Source organism: Pristiophorus japonicus, chromosome 21 (assembly GCF_044704955.1).
Source record: "Pristiophorus japonicus isolate sPriJap1 chromosome 21, sPriJap1.hap1, whole genome shotgun sequence".
Taxonomy (NCBI): domain Eukaryota; kingdom Metazoa; phylum Chordata; class Chondrichthyes; family Pristiophoridae; genus Pristiophorus; species Pristiophorus japonicus.
The window spans coordinates 4734382-4745561 of record NC_091997.1 but is presented as its reverse complement, the minus strand read 5'-3'; the positions used below and the strand labels follow the sequence as shown (position 1 = coordinate 4745561).

Here is an 11180-nt window from a genome sequence, read left to right as displayed (position 1 = left end):
AGGCGCAGAGCCTACATTTACCAGCGTAAGAGTTTTAAAACATACAAAAACATATAAAAATAACATTTTAAAAACACATTTTAATGTTAAAAACCCTGCCCACTAAGCCAAATTTATTTTAAACCATAATTAAAAAAACATCAAAAAATATATATATTCCCCCCCCCCCAAGACATTTATTAACTTTAATTTAAATTAAAGTTAAATAAGTGATGTTTTTCTTCTATTTTTTTAATTGGTGTTTTGGCGTTGCGGGGGCAGGGGGAGAGGGATGTTTCTCAATCATAATAACGAGAACTTCTACTTACGGAGTTCCCATTATTATGAATGAGAAAATACTTTACCTGGATTGGCTGCCCCAGTGCCATGTGACTCCAGCTCCAGCACCACGTCCGTCCAGGCGTGCACGTGCTCCGATGCGCAGGGAGAGGAGGCCTCAGGACCGGGATCTCTGGTGGGCTCAGTAGCAAAAGGCATCTTTTCTCTAGAATTGAGTCGAATGCCCACAGGAAGAAGGAACCGAGATTTCACGACCAATAAGATTGTCTTACACAGGCTTCAGCAGCATGCAGAAAACAAAAACTGTGAATGTTGGTAACAAAATTGAAAGTACTGGGAGTCCACAGTATCTCTGAGATGAAAATCGGGGCGAGTTGTTTCATTCGAATATCTTCCCTCCTGCTTTCAGATGCTGACTAACCTGCTGTGCACTCCCAGCATTCTTCATTTTTATTTCAACCCCTCGCCAATCACTAGTAACATGGTGCTAAATGAAGATAGCTTTATCCGGCAACATGTTAGTAAAGAAGCTAAAATTTTACTGCGCCTGTTTTGTATAGATAACTCTTTACAAGTTTTAATTGATTCTTTCCTTCGAACTGGTTCTCCAATTCTTTATCACTTTTGCCTACATAATAAGTCATGGAATTTCAAAAGTAATTCATTCATACTTTGAGATTTTTTGAGCTTTGATAAGGCTCAATATAAATAGAAGTTTTATTATATGAATTAGAAAAGAACATTAGCAACATAAATAAGTATAGAAGCTAGTCACGGGATGTATGCTATTGCAGGAATGGAATAAAGTTTTGTATTTAAATAGAATCTTTGCATTTGAATTATTAAGTGTCAATTGAGCCGCTCCCCTTTTTCCGGCTGAGGGGGAATGTGGACTTGCTCTGAGGCTGCGTCATCTTACTGGCCAGGTGGACGAATGGCTCGATCAGGGTCTTGCGCTCTGCCACAGATACCTCCCACAGTCTAACCTTCTCCGACTTTGCCCAGTGCTGAACAGCCTCATGGTCCACACGGCGCCCCTCCTGTAGGTCGCACTTGTTCCCCAGAATTACAATTGTCACCTGCAGGAAGACCCAGGAAGGTAGAGCGTTTAATGCCAACACTCGTTGAAAAGCTTTCAAAATACTTCTGTATAAAAATTACTAAAAAAAAAAATTCTTAAAGCGGAGAGAGGGTACTATCTATTTCACGATAAAAAGACAACAGTGCAAAGTGATTTCCAGTTCAGGAGCTCCCTCAATGATTCAGCTGATAAATGCACTCCCTGTGTGTAACCGAGCTGGGGCGATCACCGGTTCAATGCCTGATCTGTGCTGAGTTAGCCAATCCCAGTGAGGATAGTGGTACAACTATTGGCTTCACATATAAAGCAAGGCCACTTGCTCAAGGTGCCATAGGGCAGCCTGTGCTTGGAACTGTTAAAGAAAGACTTGCATTTATATAGCGCCTTTCATGATCACCAGATAGCCCAAAGCATTTTATAGCTAATGAAGTACTGTTGTAATGTAGGAAACACAGCAGCCAATTTGCACACAGCAAGCTCCCACAAACAGCAATGTGATAATGACTAGATAATCTGTTTTAGTGATGTTGGTTGAAGGATAAATATTGGCCAGGACACCGGGGATAACTGCCCTGCTCTTTTTTTAAATAGTGCTATAGGATCTTTTACGTCCACCTGCGAGAGTAGACGGGAACTCGATTTAATATCCCATCTGAAAGAAGGCACTTGCGATAGTTAGGGGCCAAGACTTGTCTCAAAGTTATTGTGGGAGTAGGGGGAAATCAGTTTTAACTGGCCTCTGGACCCCTGGGTTAGAATAGGGAGAAATTGATCAAGATTCCTGCTCTTAGTAATTATCCAGCAACCCTCAGTGCAAGTGTGTGTGTGTGTGCGTGCGTATAGACATTTGAGTGAGGACAGAATCAGGATTCCCACCCTCCACAGTAATCCAATGGCTTTCCGGCACACAAGTCCCTCATGTGGGTGCAGTATTGCATGGTCAGCAGCCATCAGGAGTTCCCTGAATGTTTATATTGTCATAGAAAAATTTTTTTTTTTTTTTTTAAACCTGAAAATTACTTTGATAGGATTTTGATGGAGCAGAGAGAAAACGGTTTCCTTTGGCAAGTGGGTTGGTAACCAGAGGTCATAGATTTATGGAGTTTTTTCCCCCCCCCAGAGTTATGATGATCTGGAACACAATATCCGACAGGGTGATGGAATCAGATTCCATAGGAACTCTCAAAAGGCAATTGGACATATACTTGGACTCAATTGCAGGGTTTAAGGGGAAAAAGCTGGGGTGTGGGACTAAATCGGACAGCTTTCGAAGAGTCAACACAGGAATGACAGGCCAAATGGCCTCCTTCTGTGCTGCACGATTCTATGATACATCAGCACCTGGGGCAGAGTATTTCACTATGGCAACCAAAGTGGCAGACTGAGCTTTTTGAGCAAAGTAGAATTGCACTGAAGGTGGCTCAACTGCATGGTGCATGAATGACTTGCGTGAAAACTCCACCCTATAAAATGTCAGGTTTGGGGACTGCGTGGCCGACTGATTCAATGGCAGTCTTTTCCACAGCTGGTTGCAAAGGTGCTATGTGAAATGAGCATAGGGCGTCTGAACTCAGATCCGAATGGGCTTAGACGCAGCACATACAACTGCCTACAAACAGGCACTCTCACTCGGCCTGTTCTGGAGGTTTGCTTGATTATCTTTTGGGAATGAGGGAATATTTATGGCAAACTTTCCCTTGGGGAGTTTAAATGGGTTTTGGAGTCCATGATGACGCAGATTGTACATGGTCTGTGGAAGAGGTGTGCTTGATGAACCAAATCACCCTTTTCCATCCCACATTTTATGTTCCTGTAAGAATAACTAGGCTCTGTTGGGCTGTTCTTTGGAGGTTGATGTGTGCTTGATGCTGACAAAAGTGGCAGAATGCTCCATTCACCAGCACCAACAAACATCCCTCATCGTGTTACAGAAATTTCAGTGCAGCTCTTTATTCAGGTTTTCAGACAGTATAATGTGTTATCTGAAAACATCATCATTAAAGGCAGTCCCTCGGGGTTGAGGATGACTTGCTTCCACACTAACAATGAGTACTCGGGTGACTGATTAACTAATTTTAAATGGTGGAAGATGCCTGTGCGTAAATTCTTTTAACGTGGGGTGGCCATTGCACACCAGCCACCACACGGGCTTGACGGAGCACGGTCTTGGTCCAGTGGCAAGGGGATCCAAGACAACTGGAGACTAGGCTCCGCCGCATGTGCCAATGCATACACACAAACTCAAACATACTCCTACTGTCCTCCTTCCCACAGGACCTCTCTCTATGGAATTCATAGTGCAGCCTCGCTATTGGCCCGTGCTGTGCCTTGCCTTGGTCTTGTCCATGCTGCTCCACCTCTCCGGCTCCGACCTCTCCGCTCCTGGGCCCTGACTGCTCCACTAGGCTCCACCACGCTCCAAGAGATGCCACCAATCATCTAACGGCATTCTGATATCGTCTAATTTTGTCGTCCTCTCGAGACCATTGTTGATTCTGCCGCTGCGGTGGCTAGCTTTTTTTGATTTACCCACAGCTCCAGCCTCGTGCTCCAAACATTACTCAAGTGAAATACTCAAATTCTGTTAGTTTAGCGCAAAGGAACATGGAAACATTTTGGTACCTGGACCACGGAACAATGTTCATTACAGTACCTCTTTCTTATCGCGAGACCTGTCGATTTCCTTTTTGAGGGCTTCGACCCGTTTGAAGGATTCCCGGCTGTCTATGCTGTACACCAGCACAAACCCATCAGCAAAGGAGTAGTAGTGCTTGGGAAGCTCGGAGCCTTCCCTCAGGCCTCTAGTGTCGTAAAAGCGCACCTGCTCCCGAACACCGCGGTCCGTCTCTATGGAACCGACATAAATATCTTCCAGGGTTTCATTTGTCTCAGAACCTTTAGGGTTAAAAAAAAAAAGGGATAATTCAAGGAGCAATGTATAAAATTCTGAGGGGGCTTGACAGGATAGATGTTGAGAGTCTGTTTGCCCCTGGCTGGAGAATCTAGAACTCGATGTCACAGGATATGTGGTCGGCCATTTAGGACTGAAATGAGGAGAAATTTCTTCACTGAGGGTTGTGAATCTTTGGAATTCTCCACTCCAGAGGGCTGTGAATGCTGAGTCATTGAGTATATTCAAGACCAAGATCGAAAAGATTTTTGGACACCAAGGGATATGGTGGGAAAGTAGAGTTGAAGTAGATCACCTTATTGAATGGTGAAGCAGGCTCGGGCCATATGGTCTACGCCTGCTCCTAACTCTTTGGTTCTTATGTCATGCACCACACTAATAAAACCAATGTTGTTATAACTGCTTTTCCTGTCTAGATGTCCCAGATGTTCATATACATTTTGTAAAGAAAGAACTTGTACCTATATAGCACCGTAAACAACTTTAGAACCTTCCAAAGTGCTTCGCAGCCAATGAAATACTTTTCAAGTGTAGTCACTGTTGTAATGTAGGCAAACACAGCAGCTAATTGGCACACAGCAAGATCCCACAAACAGCGAGATAAATGACCGGATAATCTGTTTGTGATGTTGATTGAGGGACTCTGGGAGACCTACCCTGTTTTTCTTCGAATAGTGCCCTGGAGTCTTTTACATCCACCTGACTTAACGACTCAGCTTATCTTTCTCTTTTAGAGAGATACGTACCTATCCAAAAAACAGGAGTCAATGTAGGTGGGGAAGGCCAGCATAGCACATGGCGGTGGCTCCAATATTTTTATTTAAAAAGTCTTTGACTGCAGACTTTTATTCCACACATGGTTGGTCACTGAATCACAATTCCACCAGCAAGGCCTGTGACACTGGATCTCTCCATTCAGTCTATGCCAAGCACCAGTAAATAAATCCTTCCCAACCACATTCTTTATTCTAGTTGAAAGTGCAGAAAAGCTGTAAATAAAGCCGGAATTTTTTTCTCTCTATACTCACCAACTGCATGGTTTCCATAGAGAAGCTGTTCCAAAATGGCTGTTTTTCCAACTGACGCCAAGCCACAAACCACCACTTTACAGCTCTTCCCCATCTTGCTCTTCTGCAACTTCCAACACAGACAGGGAGAAGCTGACATGCGAGGAACAAAAGAAAATAATTTAAGAAAATTCAGCACAGAGAAAAGAATGACCACCGGACATCTCGGAATGCTTTACAACCAACTAAGTACCTTTTTTGGAGTGTAGTCACTGTTGTAATATAGGAAACGTGGCAGCCAGTCTGCACTCAAGCAAGCTCCCACTATCAACAATGTGATAATGACCAGATAATATGTTTTGGTTATGCTGATTGAGGGATATTGGCCATGACACCGAGGATAATGCACCTGGTCTTCTCCGAAATAGTGCCATGGGATCTTTTACGTCCACTTGAGGCGGCAGACGGGGCCTCGGTTTAATGTCTCATCCGAAAGACGGCACCTCAGACAGTGCAGCACTCCCTCAGCACTGCACTGGAGTATCAGCCTAGATTTTTGTACTCTAATCCCTGGAGTGGGACTTGAACCCACAACCTTTGGACTAAGAGGTGAGTGCGCTACCCACTGAGCCACAGCTGACACTCTAGGCATGTGAAGAGCATCAGTGCACAAAAACTGATTTAATGGGCTGTGTCATTCGTAGTTTCTGGCTTGGAAGCAGCATGCTCTCATTCACAGCACAGAGATTACAAGAATAATTGGCCAATATCAGCATCACTAGTTAAAGAACAGCAAGTTTGATAATATTGTTATGATAAGAAACAGGAGTAGGCCATTTAGCCCCTCGAGCCTGTTCCGCCATTCAATAAGATCATGGCTGATCTGATCATGAACACAGCTCCACTTCCCCGCCCGCTCCCCATAACCCCTTATCATTTAAGAAACTATCTATTTCTGTCTTAAATTTATTCAATGTTCCAGCTTCCACAGCTCTCTGAGGCAGCGAATTCACTGAATGTACTGAATCTTGAAGGCACTGCCTGAAAGGGTGGCAGAAGTAGATTCAATAGAAACTTTCAAAAGGGAATTGGATATATACTTGAAAAGGAAAAAGTTGCATAGCTACGGGATAAGAGCAGGGGTGTGGGACTAATTGGATAGATTTTTCAAAGAGTCACCAAAGGCATAATGGGCTGAATGGTCTCCTTGTGTGCTGCATGATTCCACATGACTGAGAAATAAGTAGAAAGAAAACCACAAATGGAAATCTTTCTTAACTAGTGAAACCCTGACTTTCTGCACTCTTCATTATCCACCAGCATTATTGTTTGAGTTGACTTAGTTTTGCATAAACCGGAAAAATACAACTGGGTGTTTTGGTTAATTTTTTGAGTGTCTGGGCTCTTGATCCAGCATGATAAGCAGTTGTTATCTGGATGTCTAGTAATTGGTGTGATTTGCTATAGTTGCAGGTCTGAATTTCAGCTTTGGGTCAGGAGAGCAGCAGGATTTGGGCTGCCAGCAATGTAATGCTTTGTTTTTAAATAGAAAACAAACTTGGGCCTTCTCTGCATATACTGGGAACCTGATCAGGTAAGCTCAACAGACCAATCGCAATTAAAAAACTACCCGTCAGACTAAGTAGGGGGAGGGGGTGGGGAGGTTGCTCATTATCCACCAATTTCCTCTATCTGCCTGGATGAAAGGAAAGGTCCCTTCCATTACGGTAAATAACTGAGGTCCCACTGTAAAAATAAACGAATGATTATCTACAAATGTAGATTCACTCTGGCATGACCAATTGGTCCCGATCACACGGACCACTCACATCCCAATCAATTGTACAAAAGAGCAGCCATTTTGTTCACTACCCATACATTCAATTTGTTACCCTTTAAAAAAAAAAGATTTATTTATATTCTAGATTCTTATATTTAAATCTTGGTTTTTTTTTTCCCTCCTCAGCATCAACTCCCGACCTGCTCAGCCTCTTGTTCTCACTGGCCCAAATCTTCCATTTCTTCTTAGGGCAACCCTGGGCCGAAGAGGATTGCTCAGCTGCTCTGCTCCAAAGGATCCAATTTGACCCATGTCCCCAATTCGACCCAGGTCCAACGGAGCAGAAATGAATGTACTGGATTGGCAGAAATGCATAAAGAAAGGGAGACAGAGAACAACATATGACAGGCATGCACAGAGAGTGAGAGACAAAGAGGAGCCAGAGTGCAAGTTCGAAAAAAAAGAGAGAAAGAAGTAAGAACAGAATAAAAATAGAGATGATAATCGAGAAAAGTATCTCAGCCACCCTGGGGAGTGAGTGAGAGAGACAAAAACACGCAGAGATATTGTCATATGAAGAGATGCAGATAATATTTTTGTCCATGAGCAAGACCACAAGGGGCTCACTATAAAATACAGATTGGTCAGCATAAGAATGAGAAAAGTCAGTTAAGTTTTCCAGTTGGACCTATCAGAACTGGTGTGGTGAAACTGGAACAAATCTTGAAATAGGACTTACAACTTTTACTGTTTCATTGATGGTTACATGTGAAACAGATGATCTTTCTCCTTTAGATGAGTATCTACCCGAGAAACAGGAGCCAAAATGTCGGTGGGAAAGGCCAGCACAGCACAGCCACACTTCCCTCCCTTGCAAGAGGGTGACTTTCTCTCGACTTTCATTTTACATTACGACAAAACATTCAGTGGCATATGGGAAATGGACTGTGACTACATCTTTTTTCACAAATGCTTTCAAAACAGGCAGCACACAATATTAATATAATATCCTGTTTTAAAGTCGTGCAATCGTGGTTTTAGGGAGGTTTGGGAGAATTTTAATTCCTGGACCAAACTGCTCAGTAAACAACTTGCATTTATATAGTGCCTTTAATGTAGTAAAACATCCGAAGGCACTTCACAGGAGTGTTATAAAACAAAATTTGACACCAAGTCACAAAGGAGAAATTAGGATAGATGAAAAAGGTAGATTTTAAGGAGCGGTTTAAAAGAAGGAAAGAAAGGTAGAGAGGCGGAGAGGTTTAGGGAGGTAATTCCACAGCTAAGGGCCTAAGCAGCTGAAGGCACGGCCGCCAATGGTTGAGCAATTATAGTCAGGGCTGCTAAAGAGGCCAGCATGAGAGGAGCACAGATATCTTCGGGTTTGTGGGGCTGAAGGAGATTACAGAGATAGGGAGGGGCAAGGCCATGGAGGGATTTGAAAGCAAGGATGAGAATTTTAAAATGTAGGTCAGCGAGCACATCGGTGATGGGTGACCGGGACTTGAGCAGTGGAGTTGAAGATGACCTCAAGTTTACTGGGATAGAATGTGGCAAGCCAGCCAGGAGTGCGTTGGAAGTCAAGTCTAGAGGTAACAAAGGCATGGATGAAGGTTTCAGCAGCAGATGAGCTGAGGCAGGGGAAGAGGTTACGGAGGTGGAAGTAGGCGGTCTTAGTTATCGTGCACATATGTGGTCGAAAGCTCATTTCAGGGTCAAATATGACACCAAGGTTGCAGTCTGGTTCAGCCTCAGACAGATGCTAGGGAACAGCATTCGTGACAGGGACCTAAGACAATAGCTTCGGTCTACCCAATATTTAGTTGGAGGAAATGTCGGACAATTCAAAGACAGCGGAGGGGGCGAGAGACGTGGTGGTGAGGTAGACCTCGGTGTCATCAGCGTACATGTGGAAACTGACGCTGTGTTTTTGTATAATGTTGTGGAGGGGCAACATTTAGATGAGAAATAGGAGAGCACCAAGGATAGATCCCTGGGGGACACCAGAGGTAATGATGCGGGAGTGGGAAGAGAAGCCGAGGCTACGATTAGATAAATAAGAATGGAACCAGGCGAGTGCAGTCTCACGCAGCTGGACGACAAGTCAAGAAAGACGAGGAGGGATAGTTTACTTTTGTGAAAGTCATATAGGATATCATTTGTGACTTCAATAACAGCTGTTTTAGTACTGTGACAGGGGCTGAAACCTGATTAGAGGGATTTAAATATGTAGTTCCAGGAAAGATGGGCACGGATTTGGGAGGCAACAACTCATTCAAGGACTTGAGAGGAAAGGGAGGTTGGCAATAGAGCAGTAGCTTGCAAGGACAGAGGGATCAAGGTTTATTTTTTTGAGGAGTGATGATGGCAGATTTGAAGGAGGGGTACAATACCTGCGGAGAGAGAACTATTAATAAAATCAGCTAACATGGGACCCAGAAAAGGAAGTTGGGTGGACAGCAGTTTAGTGGGAATAGGGTCGGGGGAGCCGGAAGTGGGTCTCATGTACAATGTGAGCATGGAAAGCTCATGAGGGAAGATCGGAGAGAAATTAAAGAATTCAGGGCTAAGGCAGAGGGGCACCTTAGAGAAAAAAAATCCAAGTTTCAAACCACCATTGGGAAAATGTGCAGTACGAAATGCTGCCATCTGAACTGTTGTGATGTAGCTTTTCACATCTCCAGATTGAAGAAATATTTCACAAAGCAATTATTCAAGCTCAGACTTCAATGTAAATCTCGGTTTACAACCCTGGTAAAATCAGACGAATGCTATTCTACCAAGGCAACAAAAACCCTCTTAGTGCTCCGATCCCTATAACAAAGAGAAAATGAAGCATCCTAAACCTAACTACACCATGCCATCGAATAAAGCAATTTGGGACATCTGGCATACATGAAAAACCACAGTCATCCTGAAGAGTCTCTAAAACTATCAACAAGACCACATAAGGGTAGTTTCCATTTGCTTAATATGCAATGCAAAATCTTTACACCGTTTCAAGTAATCCTACAGAATGTAGCCCCAGATTGGCCCAAAAAAAATAGATCTTGAACCCTGAGCACAAATGTGGATGAATTTATCAGGCACCCTGGCAATAATAATAATAATAATAATAATAATAATAATAATAAAAGGGTTATGAACATTGTGAAATACATAAACACAATTAACATTAATAAAACAAATCGATATTCCCTACCCGGACAGGCTTCAATCTCGTTCTTATTTCATGTAATATTTTACTTGTAAATAATAATCAGGTTTTGGGGGAGGGGGGAGGGGGGAGGGGCGCGGCTTTAATGCGGCCCCTCCTGAGTGCGCTGCTTTTATTGTAGGGTCTAAAGGCCCAGATTCGCTTCTGCCGGTGGGGGGGATGAGAGCCTCTCGGCCGATTCCCCCGGAAGATTAAAGTAAAGAAGCCGGCTCTGCCCCTCAGTACAAACCTGCCCCTCTACTCCTTCCCCCTGCTCGGCTCCGCTCCTCACCCCGGACAACAACTCCAGCCGGCGGGCCAAGCCTTACCCCGGCCCCGGGCTCAGGCTCAGCTCCCCGCAGCGCCCCCCACAGGCCCGGAGGAGCTTTCAGTCCTCACCTTCTTTTCAATAAAAAAGAATTGGGTTTTTTTTTTAAATAGGGGAAAGTAACACTTTTAGGAGTTGAAAATATGCATTAGGACCAACAAACCCCTTTTTTTTGGTTGATCTCACTCACTATCCCATCTCACCCAATGAATTTATTTCTCCAGAAATAGAACTACATCTGTTCTATGAAGCACTTCTAGCAATCTTTTGAGGCCATTTATGCCAGGCAAAAGCTTCACTAGCTGCTCGCCGGTGCACAAGTGTTGCCAAGTCATTTATTTTCCAGTTGAGGATACACCCAACGTCCATTCAGCAACTCCCCCACTGTTGCACCATTGCTGCAAAGTGTATTGCCTATACAATGCACCGTATCAACTCGCCAAAACATCTTCAACAGCACCTCCCAAACGCACGATCTCCACCACTTAGAAGGACAAGGGCAGCAGGTGCATTGGAACACCTTCACTTCCAAGTTTCCCACCAAGTCACACACCATACTGACATTGTTCCTTCATCGTCGCTAAGTCAAAATACTGGA

At 43.8% G+C, this 11180-nt stretch overlaps 1 protein-coding gene across 2 annotated transcripts; it reads right to left on the bottom strand.

Annotated features, from left to right (window-relative positions):
• Nucleotides 1-950: 950 nt before the first annotated feature.
• nkiras2 (NFKB inhibitor interacting Ras-like 2) lies at nt 951-10574 on the bottom strand. Of its 2 annotated transcripts, none has more exons than XM_070864310.1 (4): nt 10505-10574; nt 5300-5431; nt 4014-4255; nt 951-1358 (listed from the first exon to the last, which is right to left on the bottom strand). In XM_070864310.1, exons 2-4 carry the CDS (start codon nt 5391-5393, stop codon nt 1122-1124), a joined length of 573 nt encoding a protein of 190 aa, XP_070720411.1. In that variant the 5' UTR covers nt 5394-5431; nt 10505-10574; the 3' UTR covers nt 951-1121. The 2 variants fall into 2 exon arrangements, with proteins under 2 accessions (XP_070720411.1, XP_070720410.1); XM_070864309.1 differs by having other exon boundaries at nt 10261-10544.
• Between the last annotated feature and the right edge of the window lie 606 nt (nt 10575-11180).

Excerpts from the sequence above, each read along its gene's own strand:
- nkiras2 (XM_070864310.1), bottom strand. The coding sequence starts at position 5,393 with ATGGGGAAGAGCTGTAAAGTGGTGGTTTGTGGCTTGGCGTCAGTTGGA. Across the intron at positions 4,256-5,299 it reads CTATGGAAACCATGCAGTTG|GTTCTGAGACAAATGAAACC; the intron begins GTGAGTATAGAG and ends TTAACCCTAAAG. Across the intron at positions 1,359-4,013 it reads GGTCTCGCGATAAGAAAGAG|GTGACAATTGTAATTCTGGG; the intron begins GTACTGTAATGA and ends GTCTTCCTGCAG.